The sequence below is a fragment of the Argopecten irradians genome, chromosome 3 (genome assembly GCF_041381155.1).
Source record: "Argopecten irradians isolate NY chromosome 3, Ai_NY, whole genome shotgun sequence".
Classification (NCBI taxonomy): Eukaryota; Metazoa; Mollusca; class Bivalvia; order Pectinida; family Pectinidae; genus Argopecten; species Argopecten irradians.
Genome location: NC_091136.1, coordinates 7,652,733 through 7,670,517, shown reverse-complemented (window position 1 = coordinate 7,670,517; position 17,785 = coordinate 7,652,733). Strand labels below are relative to the sequence as shown.

The following is a 17,785-nucleotide window of genomic DNA, read 5'->3' as shown; positions in this document are numbered from 1 at the left end:
TGTGTTAAATACTTATGGAGCACGTGTGTAAGGAGATTAGTCAATCAAAGATTTCTTTTCCTTTCGCAACCATAGCTTTCATATGCATATTTACTTTGTTATCGTCAAATGATATCGTATGATGATTAAACAGAGAACATTGACCTAATCTGGATAACGATTCGTTAAATAAAATATATTAATCTAGTTAATACTTTGTTGAACAAGTGTGAAGATAAGTTTTCCATTTAATATCTATAAATATCTCAATTACAATATATCTACATTTTATACATTTTTGTGCAGTTATGCTTCTTTTTTTTCTTTATTCATCTTCATGTATTGTTGTGTTCAATATAAATGATTCTGTGTGATAAATGCTTACTTATACTTAGTATGTCTTTAATGTTGGCATTCGTTATGTTTTGTAGATAAAGCTTCTTGCATCTTGTATATTTGACCGAGATGGGAATCTAGTTTGTTAGTGAACATATATCTAACAAATAAACGTGTCAAAATTATCAGTGTAATATTTATTTATTCATTTATAAAGAGATTGACAACATATTTTATTAACAATTCGTATATTCTCACAACCAAACAATTGTAAAATAGTCAAAATAAACATTGAATTACATAAACATTAGTAAATTAAGAAAAATGTCAAACTATCACAGCCATAAATATCTGAAACAAGCGAACGTTCTACTAATAATATGATATATGTATCGATGACATTAGCATGCATGTTGTTGGTAATAGTAAATATCATGATGTACGGAATCATCGATGAGATTTACCACGCTCCACACAGATTCCAATAAGTAATAGGCAGGTATAGATATTACTATATCTTTTTATAATTAAAAGAAAGCACTGAAATTACAAGGCTTCTTCATTTTTTGTATTGTTACACTTTAAACATTAAATGGCAGCTTTATTTTACAACTTTAAAAACTACAAGATTATATGAAGGATCAAAATGAAAGAACTGCCTTTGTTCAAACTAAGTTAAAGCACATATATGGAGGGAAAAATAACATTAAGATCGTTTTTTACGTGATATAAACTCATTCAGAACGGCCTTTATTCTTTGTGAAACTGGCCATGTTAAAGTTTCATCTAACCTTGATATTTCCTCAGGAGACCTCGCTTACAAAGAGGCGTTGTGCAGGATAACACAAGTCATTTATGATATATAGACAGTCAAACATATAGATTACATAGATATTAAAACTGTAATGTTCATTTTATCACAGTGAAACTTCATGTAAATAACAAACAAAAACAAAACAAATACAACAACAGAAAATGTTTTAAATGTTAAATCTACAAATAGGTCAATTGATCACAGAATGCTCAATCTGGTGGTCGATGATTAATCAATATCCCTGATCATGTTATTAATTGTCTGTTTCAAATACGCGAGGCAAATTGACTTGATTCAGTTATTAATCCACCCATGACCTACTGCTATCCAAACCACTGTTCATATCAACGGGCAGATCGATTGTCTGGAATGACTCCTGGCCCGAACATATCGTCGAGTTCTCCTAGGAAATTTGACGCTTTCAACCTTATGGCCTGAGGTACCTTTGACCTTCGGTTCGCGAAAAACTTGACCTTTTTGTAGTGCCCTTCATACATGACGAACTCATCCGGGTCTCGCTCAAACGTCTGAATAGTATCGTCAAGTTCAGACTCCATCAGTTTCCAATATAAAGCTGTGAAATAGACGTTAAATATTTAACGAAAAACGTCATTTGATGGAGTATATACCATGGTTTGTTTCTCTAAAATAATATTATAAATTAGATTAACAAATATAAGTTCAACACTTCTCTGTTCGAACTAATAGCTACGTGCAAAATTTGGTATATAGATTGACCCCTCTGAACAGATATTTCTGGTCAATTTGGGTCTAAATCAACTGCATCATGTTTGTGAAGCCAAAGAGGAGCAATGGAGTATCGAAAGTGAAACTGATTATATCAAAATCGAATTCTTTGATCGCACCAACAGAGAGGTAAAAGACCCATTCGTAAATAACGGGAAAGTAAAGTTTGTTATAATATGTATTGCTATTATAAAACTATATGTCATCTGGCCCAGATTTCTCGAACAAAAGTGTAGACTTAAGTCTAAACTTAAGATTTTTCTCCTTATGTAACTTATATGAAAATTTATGACTTAAGTCAATTTTTACTTAATTTTGTTTCAAGAAATCGGGCCTGATGTTTGAAATACCTAGTACAACTTTATTGTATCGTGGGTCGTGTTCCCCTGATGGGCATGGTCGCATCCAAGTCAGGATATCCTTCTCGAAACGTGAGATGTGCGACGATGGCGTGGTGACGTCATAATTCCTACGGATGTGATCCAGTGTTAGTTTGATAACCCGATCTAATATGGCGTTTGTTCTGTCCTTTATCACACCCTCCCTACAGCTACGTGCAGTTCTCAGCGAACTAGCAAACTGCCCGCTCAATATGTTGGTAATGCCATCCTCCGAGGCAAAGCTCTCCTCCACCTTATCTAAGTCCTGCTGCATATTTTGGTACTTCAGCCGAGATATAAGAGGCGAAAATTCGCCAAGTTCCCTGAAGGGGACTCTCTCAATAGCCATTATGACATCAGGGTCGTCCAATTCCTTCCAGTTTGTTTCAGGTGAATATCGCTGATCAATCTTTCTCAAAACACGTAATATCGCTTCGTTAACTCTCTTCCTTCGCTGCTCTCGCATTTTCTCATTGACGAAGTAAAGAATTTCCTCTTCTATGCGCTTGTTGAATTGCTCTAAAAGCTCATTTTCGTCTATGAACCTAAGAGAGGAAAATAGAAAAAAACATGTCATTTCCATACTGCATTTATTGATAGTTGATTTAATATATGTATTAAGCAGGTTTGAACATGATAATGCTATTGAGGTTTTTTTTTTACTTTTCCTGGCGTTGTGCACTTTCAACACAGGAGTTATTATGTCAACTGCTTCGTAATGAATTGCTTTTATTTGCTGTTTTTGTTTATACATTGTTTGTAAATAAATGGATGTTTAACTTGTTCATGGAATTATACCCTACTTGGACAGGAGTTATGCTTCATCAGCTGCTCCGTATTGATATTTTTTTTTTTTTTTTTTTTCTTTTTTATATTTTTTTTAAGGTGACTGCTTTACTTTTTCATGGCGTTGTACACATCCTGCACAGGAGTGATGATGTCAGCTGCTGCGTATTGAACCATATCATCAGATAGAGGACGCCTATCCCACAGACTGCCCATCTCTCTTATCCCCATGTCCTGTTATTTAAGGAGAACAAGCTACCATAAAATTCCACCAAAAACCTGGCTAAAATCGGATGGACAAACGATAAATATAACAGGTGATCAAAGTATCATGGGGATTTCTGAAGATTAGAACCAGGTATTGTGAAGGGATACACAGTATCTTCCTTATCGACGACTAAACAGTTATTTTGAAGTTAGATGCATTTGTATGTTGGAAATGTCCATTGCGATAACTATACCTTTCGGTATTCTTTCTCAACAGGTTGTAGACATTTTAATTGAACAGCTATTTGGATAAAAGTTGAAATTCTAGGAGATAGCGAGACGTGATACTTATCAAAATGGCTCTCAATTTAACATTGAACGCTCAGAATTCAACACGTGCCTCGACTACCACACTCAACACGACACCTATTTTAACTTCCTATCACACTCAAGTATTCCTATCCTGCTTAGTAAATGTGAAAGGAATTATAATGTTATAAATTCGATGTTTTACCTTTTCTGCAACTTGATCTTTGACCTTTGACACTGACGAATATTTCTCGCATATTTCCTCCAGTTTCAATAACGAGACGAGTTCTCTCCCCTTTTTCTCCTCTATCATCAGGTTGGCTACCTAAATATGGATCAGTGTATTACTTGAGACAAATATGGTGACTTAAATATAAATAAAATAATAAATATACCTTCAAGCGTGTCATTAAAGACTACCAGAAGAACCCACTTGAAGTCTTTTTTATTTCGGTGAAATTGAGTTGATATTCACTAATTGGATATCCATGCATGTTATCTTATTAAGCAGGTGTTCTTTATACAGAGGTGGTCCCTAAAGCAAGTTTACTGTATATCAAATAACATTTCATGTTTCTGCTAGTAATAAATACATTAAAGACAGGAATTAAGTAACCCGTGTGAGAGGACTTAACGATCGTTAGCTTCTTACACGAATGTTGCACCCGAGATAGAAATATCAACTTAAAAAAAGTTAATGTTATAGCGATCAATATAATATAGAAATCAATCTTTTTGTTTTACCTGAGTGTCAAACACATTCTGGAGTCGAATGTTAAATTGATAGTAGAGGGCGGCACTTGCCACAGAGCAAGAATGCATCACCTATTTATCAATGGAATATGAGAGAAATGTTTTAATGTCCTGTTAGACAATTGTATTTTAGATTGCGGACATGTGTTGCGGAGATTAATTTTCATGAAATATTTTGGTATTAGATTAAATAGAAATACAATTACATTTTTGGATATTGAGCGATTGTTCAGTATGAAAACTCCGTATTGTTGAGAACATTGCATTTTTATAGTTTTTGATTTCGGCCATGACACATTATCACATTGTTGTCCCCGCCGTGCGAAGAACGATAACATACTACACAAAAAGCTACAATGTTCCATACGACCAAAAAACCCTGTCGCTCTTCGCATGGCACATTGTCCTTCTTCAAATTGCACAAAGTCACTTTTGGCCTGACATATTATCATTCTTCGCACGGCAGGGTCACCAATGCAACAAGCACCGAAATCAGTCACCAGGGTTATTAGAGACATTACGGCGTACCTTTGTGATTCCCGGCGATGTCAGTACGTCCTGTAATTTACCCTTGGTGAAGAGATCCTTGTTTGTATGGATATCAAATAGATACACATTGTCATCAATCGTTCCAATCTGTACTAATGTAAGTGGGCCATCCTTGCCAAGGTGAACTCCCTCGGTGCCAACTGCGATGACGTCAAACTTCTCGAGTTTATTCGTGACGTCAAGGCACCTACTGGTGTCAGTGATGATCTCCGCATTCATAGTTTATGATATTTTGCTTATACCTTTATGTGATATATTGAAAATTTGAGAATAACACTTTGCTGCAGACGCAACTTTCCAAAGTATGATTCGTTTATTTATACAGTTGTCAGTCGTTTCCGCTATCACATTGAGACATTATACAATGTAGATACATGACTGGACGTAAGTATATCATTATACATTCCGAATGTTAGATATATGCACCAAGACTATTTGAGATTACTACTTAACCAGAGGGTGTGGATTTCGTGGTAACTCGTTACTGATGAAATATGTTTTCAGTTTCCTTTTTACAATGAGATAGTGAGTTTCAAGCTAATTTTTGTATTCATTGTGTGAGGTTTGTTGTAGTCTGTTATGTATTGTATATAATACTTCGTGATCTGTTGAAATATTGTATAAATATAGAGCCTAAATATACATTTCTCTCCTTTTGTATTGATTTCATGGAGCATTAAACCTCTATAACCTGACCTGGCTTGTGTCTTGCAGCGTTACACAATAATTACTAAGGACTATATATGATATACAATGGACAAGTTTCACAACATTGGTAAGGAAGAAAAAAAGGAGCTGTATATATCAAGGTGTATAATCTGTCCTCGAGATCAAAGCATTTTTACTGAAATTTGTGACTCATCGTCATAATGTTTTTGGATGAAATATCCATTACTCTCTAGACGTTTACATGACAGTGCCACAGAGTAAGATAGGAAAATAACAATAGACTTTACCCATACAGTGTATCATACGTTTAAGGTAACAATCTATTACACATGGCCGACGCAAACACACATTTTGATCTATTACTATATATAGCTAACATCCATGTATCTGATTAACAAGGGTATCGATTTAAATAAGTACACGTATATGTATCTGCATACAATGACTTAGGCGTCTATTTCACCGCGTGAATTGAAGTTGAATATACATAGAAGGGATAAGAATTAGAATTCAGTATTTCGTCTACAAAATAATTATGTTGAAACTTTGCATTTTAATAATAAAGGATTTAGCTTATAGCTATGTTACTCATAGGACATACGAAGGCCGATAACTTCAATTTCAACTATTAACCTCATGATCATTTCAATAAACATCGATGTAATGAGCCTCCAACATCATCCTAATCAGGTGTTGGTACAAACCTATTCATACTTACCTGATATACTTATTTCACGTCCTGATCACACCCACGGAATGATGTGTTATCTGCATTACATATCATTAAATAAGTTATTTACAAATATCATTTGTGAACGTCAATATTATATTTCTGTGAAGGTCAATACAGGATTTCTGAAAACCTTAAATGCTATTTATCGATATGTGTATTGATAGAAACGAAACCACAATATATTTATTTCCGCGAATTGGTACTATTGATACTAACACGATAACATTAATCTATACGCGGTCTTTCAAAATTATGTATAAGACTGTATAAGAAGAACAATGATTTCGTGGAAAAATTACAAAACAAAACAAAAATCAATTTCTGTAGAATATCGAATCTAATTTTAAGAAAATAATACTGGAATTATTACATGTACACTGTATTTTTGTATACCGTGACGTTAACATATCACTAAAATTATGTCAAAACAATTATACATGTATTTTTAAACCTATATCAGCAGACAATTTGAATGAAATATTCTGTAAACAAACGCCCAAAGAGTGAAATCGATGTTTTATTTATAAGGAGTTTGTAGTGTTTGGTAGTTGTGATTAAAAAGAGACGACAACATTTACTTCTGATTGCATACTGTATTCACCGGAAGGCAAGACTAACAGACAGACAGGTAGTGACGTAACAGTTACAAAGGGATAGACTAATCTACGGATCAGGATCATGACGAATTATACAGGACATTACATAGTTTAGGATTGTGTCCCCTTGTTAAAAGATAACTAAGTGCACTGCTTTAAGATAAACTGTACTGGCTAGACATGTGACCTGCTGGAATACTTTATACTTGGTATCGACAGTATGCTTAGTACAATTGGCTATATACCTATATTAACAAGAATATATCACAATATAGTCAAACAAAACCTAAACAAATAGATATACATTGTAAAGAAATGGCTGTCCTTTCATTAATACTACTTAGTATGCATATATTTGTAAACAAAAGTTCAACAAGAATAAATGGATATTGATATAAGATTTTCATCATTATAACTTTATTTAACCATGAAAAATAAATGTCAGTCAAGTTTCGGTTTCAGGTGAGTATACTATTCTCTCAAACCAAGTTGATATATATTACGGAAAGGCGTTGAACATCATCAGATAACCACATCTGAAAGTTAAACGTAGAATTATCATATGAAAACGATGCCCATTGATAATTCTTGCTTTATTGAGATTTTAAAAAGTATCAAAATGTTTTATTGTTTATTTTGGTAAAAAAATTAAAATACAACCTGTGAATGCCATTTTTATCAACCATGTACATGTAATTGTGTTTACAGCTTTATTATGCAATAAGGTATGATTTAGACATCTTCTAACTATGACTAACAGCGGCAATAACAGTGTAGGACGTGACAGTACTTCATTTAAAAAAAATATATTCACCTATTCATAACATAAAACTGGTTTCCAAATTCAACAAACATATCCAGTAGTTGTTTTGGATATTGAATAGAATGGTGATATTTTTTAAACACACCTCGTGCTTAGGATAACGATATTAAAGCAATTTAATTAGTTTTAATTCAGATATTTTAAAATTAATTCTCATAAAAGGATAATTTGTGAACTTGGCTACATTTCAACTATCGCAAAAATGATTTTTTATGATTTTTCTAACTTTATTTTTAAAATCTGCTTGAACTCATTTTTAGAATATATTTTTAATTGTACAGCAAACTAAATTCGTTAATTTTTATCTTTTCTCAAATGAGCTTAAATATGAACTTTGCAAATAATTTATCAATGTTTTTCATTTTAGGTCATATTTAACTAGTCAGGATCAATAAAGAACGTTTCATACTTAGAAGGTGAAGGAAGTCTGCGTACCCGGGTAATACTACCGACATATAGCTAGTAATTCGAAACTGTTCCGATGCGGATTAAACCCAAAGGTAAGAAAGACTATTGGTACAATGTCGGGACTTTGTTTTCGGAAATACTTTTTTTGATACAATTTAAATACACATTAACCTCTCGCCCACTGCGACCCTAGAATTAATCAAACAGGACTATTGTTACGGCGTATTGTAGTTTAGTTTAATATTAAAAGGATGAAGGTCAAACTCACAAGCTTTACACAATGAATTAATTTACAAAAATGCAACAATGGTAAGTTAATGGGTTTTTATATTGGTTCCATAAGTGACCAAAGTAAAGACAAATATTCTCTGGAAAGGATTAAAACAACATATTTGTTTTTTGATTTTTTGTATAGTATGAATCGATGATTTTAAAAGTCAAATATTGGTTACCTTTACAACGTACATTGACATGTTTATGATATACCGTTACGGTAAATGTATAATTATAAACGATTAAAATGATTCCATTCATTTCGGCACGCTATTAACAGCATTAGCCACCCAAGCTACCGGTCAATCATCTGAAGGGCGATATATTTCATGGGTGACATCTGAAGGGCGATATATTTCATGGGTGAATCAATATATATTTCGTTGGTAAAAAACTGGTTATTTTATCTTGTCTGAAAATGAATATCGACATCAACAGATCAATTATAGGTGACATTTACAACATATTTGAATTGACAGAGTGTTAGTTCAAACAGATAAAACAGAACAAAAAATGATGATATTAGAATTTCGAATTCCTTGCCGCGAACTACACAGAGCCGTATTGCAAAGCAAAAATCTTCAATTTGAAAAAAATGACCCGCGCGGGCACTAAAGATTCGAAACGTCACAATGTTTCTCCAGTATATGTGAGACATTTTCTGAAATTTCTAACCTTCAAGTATCTTAATGATATCTTTTTAATTTCTTACTTAAACAATGCAGGTTTTACATAACAATACTAGGATTTTAGCATGAATTCTTATCAAAAGAAAAACAATGATATTTTAAATAAATTGCGTAATGATAATTATGTATCTACACACTTACAAGTCATAACATACGAATCACATTGAATTAAAAAGGCCACCCTCACAGATGGTGACAGGACATTTATTTATTCAACAACAAACGATATTTTTGAGAATGAATATTATATACAGATTAAAGTTACAATGATATATTTCACCAACATTGATTTGTGCTGGAGAAAACTGCTTTATGTATTATAATATCCAGTTTGAGAAGAATTGGAAGGATGTAGATCTCGAGTTTGCTAACATTTGACCGTTGTATGCAAGTATTTTTGAAAGGTAAATGTTCAATGATATCCGTCAGAGTAACGATCAAGTCTCAACGAAAAGCTGAGTTAACAACTGAACCACCATCTTTAAAAATATTGTAGAAATATGTCCGTATATCACACATATTTTCCTATTTCAACACATTAACATGTATTATATTCATCAACATGTATTTCGAATCGATGGATCATTTTGTATTATCAAACTGTTTGCATGTCATACGATATTCAAGCAAAATGGAAACTACAAAACAAGAACGCATTTAAACTTGGAACAATATTGGAATACAATAATTAAACCTACTTTGCGCAAAGACCTGGGACGAGTTATTAATAGAATAATATGATTATTTGTTAAAAGTGACATTTTTGCTAGATTAAAATGAAACGCCTTATGAGGAACAGGGAGCAACAGCTTGCTAATAATCATTACCTATTTTCAAAAGTTTGGGAGCTGTGCTTTGGACTTAGTCTAGTACTTTTTGTTCAAGATATATATAATACCACATTCGTTTAAAACACTTGCTTTCATCACTCTATAGTTTCTTATAAGAAAGATTTTCTCGAATGGTTTTCATCATTGTCAGGATATTGTCCCTGTCAAAAACCAACAAGCACAAGCCAAGACATCCTATAACACACCCACACGTGTAACCTATGACCTTTGAAGAGACCCTATGATCCGGTGCAGAGATTAGAGAGCGAGTGTACCTCACTGTCTTAGTCGGCTGGACATATAACTCATTCCTCAACTGCTGCAATATATTGTCAAGTTCATCCGTCGTGTAGTTGTTGGAACTACAGCACTGACATGTCCTCGGTAGTTCTGGATCTGGAAATATGGAATTGGCAATAACGAGCAAAGGTATGCTATTCGCAATATGAAACACGGAATGAACATTTGCCACAAATAATAGACTCGGGTAGGCTTTCTTGTGTCTCAATCCAACACATTTCGGAAGGTCATACCGACGCTTATTCCATTTATTATCTTAAGGCGTATGGAAATTCTAACATTTGAACTATAAATTGTATAATCTACATACTAATGATAACATCAATATTTTATTTCAGTGATTTTTTCCTGAATCCAATTAATTTTGCATAAGTTGGATATGACGTTCCAGATGGTTTTCGCAGGCATCTTCGGAATAAGGTCATTCATTTATGAAATGATTGACAATGATATAAATTAAAATCAATATGTGTCCATTCCTATTCTTAGGCTAAACATGCATGGCAAAGGCCATATGAACACCGAAAATTTTGAAAGAAACAACCTGTGAAAATTACTAGTATCGTAATGATTGTTATCTATATAGTGATTTTTTCGACGACAATTGCCTTACCATCGGTGGTACTCTCAACACACTCAACATCTGAATCTTCCCTCATTGTTTGCTCCATCTAGATAATACAAAATAACAAACATATTTAAAACGGTTTGATTCTAACAGTGTTATTAGATGATTGTCTGCAAGCGAAGCTCTGACATTTATATAGACCACAGATTCCATAAAGGAAGGCAGCTTAATACTTACATATACATTATAAACTCATTTTAGGGTATCTGTATTAACATTGTATACGTAAGACCAAGAAAACAGCTTATCAACGACGATTAAATACACAAGATTGAACAGCCATTTTGACGGTGATTAGATGACGTTACCATGTCAACATTAGTGACGTCATAATGCTCATTGGGTGTCAGTCTACTCCTATAGACTCCACGTTGTCGTGGTTAGTTTATAGTGTTGAAGTGGCTAGTGGATGTAAATATTTAAGGATTAACTTGAATAGATTTTTTATGTTATGGAGATATAACACAAAAATCTGAGTGTACTCTAAATAAACCGCGAAGCGGTTTATGAAGAGAGTACACTCAGATTTTTGTGTTATATCTCCATAACATAAAAAATCTATTCAAATTAATCCTTATAATTCAATTTACTAAAGATAATCTCTTCAACATTTAAAATTCATTTTGGGACTCTTTTGTCTATGAAATTATTACGCCGTCATCTCAGCCAATCAGAAGCGACGTTACAAACGGCGACGCCCTTTTTTCCTTTATGGGCTGATAAAGTAAATTTTTAAGCCAATGGAAATGCTCGTAACAAGCAACATTGAATTATATTGGTAAACTGTTGTTGCGAAAGCGTTATAATACCTTAAAGTGCTACTGCCCTGATGCATGTATCTATTGTTTGTAAAAAATTTAATTCAAAATCATTGTAACATAGTACGTAGCTATTTCAATTATTGGAGATAAAATGCAACAAAAATTATTGAGATAAAATACCATCACTGTTATTTGCAAAACAAACTCATTCTAGTTTAGTTTAACATCTACCTTTCGGGGAATAAGACGCGTACTACTGGCCATCCAATTATCTATAAAGCGTGACCGGAATGAATCCGTTTCTGTTCTTGCATCTGTTCAAATTGCCGTTCTGCAAACGGATTTTGGATCGATTTTAAACCTTATATAACAAATTGTATTTATGACGTCATATTTTTTTTTTGAAGTCCAACTGCAACACACACTACAGATTTTCCCGTTGACCGTGTTGTGTAATCAGATACCGTTCTGCTATTCATAAATCGTATGCATCCACTTCTGATATAAAGAAGACCTTCCTTCAATGACCGTCATCCGGAATAGGAGAATTAGCACGATGAAAACCAAATATAATGTTTTACTAAGAGAACATCTTCATATTTACCTCTATGTTAAAGTGTTGAATGGGATACCCTATTTTCCTTCTTCTTGAACTCCCTCTTCCGTGGAAAAAACTTGAAATAAGATAATTTTGTTCGGGAGAGCTGATGATGTATTTCTGTTCATTCCTCAAATTGTCCACATATGTTACACATCCATTGATATAGCTTGGACAGATTATATGTGTGGACTCACTGGTATCCACAGGATCCACCGTAATGCTTCCATTACTTACAATGACCAATTGTGCATCTATTATACTGGGTGGTACATACACAGTTGTTCCTCCAGTCATTTTAACGAGTCCAATCACAGTAATCAAACATGGCCGGTCAACTTTTTCTACGATCATCGTTACCATGATTGGCTTATTTGAAATAAGAGAACACACCGAATCGCCAAATGTCAGTGTTATAAAGGATCCGGCTTCTGGCAGACTAGTGCTTTCCTCGCCATTTTCTGAACATGTGTAATTCACATACGTGTCTGGATACCCCGACATTATTTGACAATCATATGAATAGCCCTTTGGAGGCGCTGTTACGTATTCTTTAGTCCATTGGTTTATAGGAGGTATTTGCTCTAGCATGTGATTTCTTCCAGCGTACGGACCGCTAACTCTGTTGCCACTAAACACACTAACGGTTTTGGAGGCCTCGATCTCTACTCCACTCAAATCACCCTCGCTATATATTTGCATTGTGCTGTGTTCGTTTAAATTCTCCTTAATGATGCTTCCATTGCTGTAGCTATTCCCGTTGTACAAAACGCGTGTATTGTTTGAATTTAGAATTACAAATACGCACGTATCTTGGTAAATACCAACAACAAGAATTTCTGAAGACGACGTTCCTGTTGTTACAAAATAGTGGTTTCCTTGAAGGCTGGTTGGAATCGAGAAGAAACCTTCAAATCCATTTCGATGCTTGCTGATGCCATATATCGACAAATGTTGGTCAGAAATCACTTTGATTCCCTTACGGCTTAGCCCAGAATTAAGCACCTCGAAATCACTGCTGAAACGTTCGGTATGGACACCGTTGCTCTGGATTGTAACATTTCCCAAATGTCCACCATATGATGAAATATGAACACTTGCTGTGTCACTGTTTAAATTCATTATAACCATATTGAATGTTGTAACGTTTTCAATATTTCGATTTTTCATGATGCCCAGCATATGCACTGTCATTGCAGCGGTGTCTCCGTTGCTTCTGTGAACTACAAAGAGAGAAACGAACTAAAATTTAATGGATTTTTTTTATAGTATTCCATTGAGCATCACTTTTGTTCACTTATATTTGTCGTGAATGTTGCGAATTTTGTGATAAATATTAGTATGTCTAGAAAATCTGAATGCCACTCCTTAATTACCCGAGTTGAATTGACTTTGACCAACCTTTGTACGATAAATGTAACAATTAATTCCGCTGTATGTGTTTACAAATTTATATGCGTCCATGCCGGTTTTTGTTACGATGGAGATTGGACGATATATGACTTTTCACACAATTTAACCTGCAACTGAATATCCGGATACTGAAATATTTAATCATTAATAGAACATTTCATTATGGATTGAAATGTATTAAGAATTGGAGTTTTAAAACAAAAGCAATGTTTTTTATGCTTTTATGTTGTAAAAAAATAAATATATATAAGTATAAATAAATACGAATATCCACATTCGTATATAAATTTGTTATTCCTTGGTTCATTTGGTTGGTCATCAGTTTGAAAACAGAAGAGAATAATACAGAGTAAGAGAGTTTATACATGTATGTTCCTTTTCCATACCCTTTGACAAGATTAATGGTGGGACGATATTTAAAGGCGAAATAAACATTCAGCCGATATTCAAATAAATCATTTCCATAATGCCATTTTCTTATTTTACATAAAAACAAAGAGGCGAAATAAAACCGTTAATATTGTCATTTCATGTAGAAAAAGGAAAAGCTCGTTCTTGCAGAATTTTTATATTTAAAGATTGCATTATAATCTTCAAGTGAAGATAAACAGGATGCGTCATATCCTTTGATGTTATGATGAATAATTTAATTTGTTTTAACGATACATTCTAACAACCCATATACTTAACAGTTATGTTTCATGTAAAGATATGTTGCTTTTATATTCATATCTAATTCCTGGTTAAATATATTGATCAAATATAATAATAGGGAAACAAATCTAATTATAAAATCCTGATAAATCCTGATAAAACAAAGGATTTGTTAGTGTTAAAATCGTCCTCTTTCTTGTGTATTTCTATTCCCGAATTATTTTTGATGATAATGTATTTTAGGATTGTATTTTGTTTATCATTCCTATTATTGATGGGGCAGTTTATCATTCCTATTATTGATGGGGCAGGTTATCGAGTCATTTATCAACATTGAAATAACATGCGTGGTTTACTTGTTGTACCGCTAACGCGCGTTATTCAAATTGTCTGCAATCATGGTAGAATTATACATGTAGGACCATAAATTCCCCATGAAAGCAGTTTAATGCTTAAATAAATCAATAAAACAAAATTGCGTAGTTTGGTTATCCTGTTTTCTTGTGATACTATGCAAATAATTACCTTTGCAAATATTTTGAATTTGTCAGTGTTCGTAATTTATAGATACAACCCGAACGAATCATACCAAGTGCATACAGTTTTTCTCTTAGCGATAATCAAGATTTTTTTATCAAAAGTTTCCGAATCGTTATCGCTCATCTTGACTTCGAATTAACGTTGTTTCTGTACAATTTACAACAGGATTTTTTTTTCAAAATTCGTCTATATCATGAAAAAAAATCATACAGATACAGATATTTATAAAAGACTTTAAAGATAATCGTTGCACATTTTGTTCTAGCACATCTGTATCAGTAAAGAAAACGGCCCGTCTGGCGGTAACACCTTGTTATATTTTCATACTTACATTTAATCACAGCTAACATAAATAATGCCCCATAGAACGAAAATTTCGTGGAACCCATTTCTTAGTTCTTCTCAGTTCAATGACAGGGTGTTAATGTTCCCAACAAAACTGATCCATTTGCTTGCTGTCGATGTCACAGCTTTGTTTGAATTATAAGCTCTATGCCTTCTATATTTACATTCGTCTGACGTCCGGTGCCATTTGCATTGATTATAATATGTCCTACACCATTTTTCTACCCAGGGTCAATCGGGGCAGAGGATTTAGAGCGGCTGGTCTGTGGTTAGGCATTATTATTAAACCAGGTTAAATGTGTTTCTTGGTGTTGCTTCAGTATGTTTCAGTGGTGTAGCACTTTAACCTTTAAAGTTGACAGGATAATTAGATTACTTTTAGAGGACAAAACAATATTAATGATTACAGAACTGCTTATTGCATATTTAACCAGAGCAACCTATATTTATTAATCTACATCATTGTGAAACACATCCGTCAGCTTGGTAATTAAATGTATGTGAATGGTAATCATACAAATACAGCTAAATTAATGCAAGAACTGTGACGGACCATAACTATCGGGAAAAGGGAAGGGTTTTGGAATCCGTCTCAAAAAAACTAATAAGACGTTGAAGTTCATGTAGATAACACATTAACTAGAAAATTATAAAATCACAGATTAACAAATTGGCCCACACAGAAAAATTCTAACGCTATTGACACATTCAGACGGCAAGTAATTTTTTTCTTCATAACTTCTCTCCTTACACCACCTCGCTTTTGGCCTTCGGTTGAGCGCTCAATCCTGTGAGCTAGACACTGGGTGTTGTCACCTGGCCTGAATCCGTCTTAATCTTTAAAAGCGGTAGCTTCTGCTCCTGCTTAACACTCGGAATTAAAGGAGCAGGGTGACCGGTTCGCATGTTGTTAGTATAATGTGACCGAGTGGGTTGTATTGCTTCAGTGATCTAGCACTATAAAAGGGCAATAGTTCCACCACACGAATATACCACAGTCTCTCTGTACATATGCAATTCTAACAATATATGTGATGGATTATGAAAGCTTCCATGACTCTGTGAAATCGTGTTTTTTAATCGCAGGCTACTTTTTATGGTTTCTTGCCAAAATTGCAAATCAGTATACTTGCTATTGACCACAGCTATATGTCTCTAAAATTGTCTTCGAAAATCTGTTTGAATTTCATATTTAGTTCAAATGAAGAAATAAATCATCAATCCTTTTTAATTAAGATCTATGGCTAAATTGTTGATATGCTTTTAGCGAGATAGCAGACTTCAAGGCAGGTTATTCGTACTGATGTGATATATTTTCAGGTTTAATGAAGTATAAAATAGTTTCAGGTTACCAGTTAGTTTTCAGATACATTTACATCCGTTTTCGCAGCAATGCCATATACCACAGAAATTCATTTGATCGTAACTACATCACGCTCTTCAACGTTCTCTCTCGCTTCAGTGATCGCTTTTTTTCAGAACTCAACGTGGCCTTTCGACCACTGCCATATGTATGTTATTCAGTAAGTCTTCTCCAAACGACCATTTGCGTGTTAGTATAAAAAAGGGTTTGATAGCCATCAATACATACATTAATATTTTCAGTAAAGCTCTTGACCGAATCAGACTTCGCTTGGTTCATATTATGATAGTACGGCACGAATCTAACACATGAAATGTCACGTACATATACAGCACTCCAGCTCTGAGGGATTACATGAAAAAAAACTAATAAAAGCGGGCGTCATTTTACGACACTCAAAACCAACGGAAGGTTGCTAATGGAAACAAATAATAATAAGATCGTCAGTATGTAGTCTGGGTATGAAGTACTTAAAACGTTCCTGGGTTATATTTTTAATGAACTGACAAGCTGGAGAAATTAAAGTTTAGAAATGACGTCAGCACAATACAAACATATAAACCAAATAAACCATTTCTGGAAATATATGACAAAGTATTTGCATTATCGCTGGGGACACTTGAAAGTCTTTTATGTTGTGCAGCTAAAGAAGTAGCCATCTTGAAATGATTTGGTATTGTTTGGTAACTGCCTGACTAACAATTTACCAGTAAATTATTACCCCCTGAAGGACCCTCCCTGTGAATGTTGACCTGTTGATTTGGCGACTTTTTATCACGATTACACGCCAACGTAAATTAAAAATATCAATTGCGCCGTTGTATCCATGTATTATTCGAAATGCACCAATAAGAATAACTTAGACTTGCCCTCTCAATTATGCATATTTCTCGCAATTCAAACAAAACAATTACCGAGATTTTTTTTTGTCTTTACAGATAAGTTTTTTTCTGAGGCATTCGTAATTAAAATAACATCTTGTTGCACAAATCAAATGAAGCTATGTTTAATAAATTGCTTATCGATATGAAATGGACCTCATTTAAAGACTTGCATTTAAAAGCAGGAAAGATGGCAAAATACGGAAATGATTGTTATTTTCATATAATTTTCACAGTGGACCAACTGCTCGGTTAACGTATATTGCCATGTAAAATGGCGATTTTTGTCGTAATGTCATATTTCTGTCCACGTATCCTCAAATGAGAAAATGTACTGCCATTTCGAAACTTACATTTCTAATACAAATATTTTCTTGTTTTTGTTTGTTTGTTATATTTTTCTTATTTTGATATGTTTCTA

General features: G+C 33.7%; 2 protein-coding genes across 2 annotated transcripts; both read right to left on the bottom strand.

Moving 5' to 3' along the window:
* Positions 1 to 47: 47 nt before the first annotated feature.
* On the bottom strand, positions 48 to 6,396 carry LOC138317458 (uncharacterized). Its single transcript, XM_069259136.1, has 7 exons — positions 6,248 to 6,396; positions 4,840 to 5,102; positions 4,303 to 4,383; positions 3,764 to 3,883; positions 3,155 to 3,276; positions 2,227 to 2,801; positions 48 to 1,703 (listed from the first exon to the last, which is right to left on the bottom strand). Exons 2-7 carry the CDS (start codon positions 5,077 to 5,079, stop codon positions 1,474 to 1,476), a joined length of 1,368 nt encoding a protein of 455 aa, XP_069115237.1. The 5' UTR covers positions 5,080 to 5,102; positions 6,248 to 6,396; the 3' UTR covers positions 48 to 1,473.
* A 3,465-nt stretch (positions 6,397 to 9,861) lies between these two features.
* On the bottom strand, positions 9,862 to 13,330 carry LOC138317187 (uncharacterized). The gene is made up of 3 exons (XM_069258739.1): positions 12,175 to 13,330; positions 10,795 to 10,852; positions 9,862 to 10,277 (listed from the first exon to the last, which is right to left on the bottom strand). The coding sequence occupies exons 1-3, from the start codon at positions 13,297 to 13,299 to the stop codon at positions 9,982 to 9,984; spliced, it is 1,479 nt and encodes a 492-aa protein (XP_069114840.1). The 5' UTR covers positions 13,300 to 13,330; the 3' UTR covers positions 9,862 to 9,981.
* Positions 13,331 to 17,785: the final 4,455 nt, after the last annotated feature.

What these genes read in the sequence shown, in the direction of transcription:
- LOC138317458 (XM_069259136.1), bottom strand. Translation starts at nt 5,079, where the DNA reads ATGAATGCGGAGATCATCACTGACACCAGTAGGTGCCTTGACGTCACG. An exon ending in CATCGCCGGGAATCACAAAG is followed by an intron (nt 4,384 to 4,839) that starts GTACGCCGTAAT and finishes ATTGATAAATAG; the next exon opens with GTGATGCATTCTTGCTCTGT. An exon ending in ATACAATAAAGTTGTACTAG is followed by an intron (nt 1,704 to 2,226) that starts GTATTTCAAACA and finishes TCTATTTCACAG; the next exon opens with CTTTATATTGGAAACTGATG.
- LOC138317187 (XM_069258739.1), bottom strand. Translation starts at nt 13,299, where the DNA reads ATGGTTATAATGAATTTAAACAGTGACACAGCAAGTGTTCATATTTCA. An exon ending in TTCAACACTTTAACATAGAG is followed by an intron (nt 10,853 to 12,174) that starts GTAAATATGAAG and finishes TGTATTATCTAG; the next exon opens with ATGGAGCAAACAATGAGGGA. An exon ending in TGTTGAGAGTACCACCGATG is followed by an intron (nt 10,278 to 10,794) that starts GTAAGGCAATTG and finishes CCATATTTCCAG; the next exon opens with ATCCAGAACTACCGAGGACA.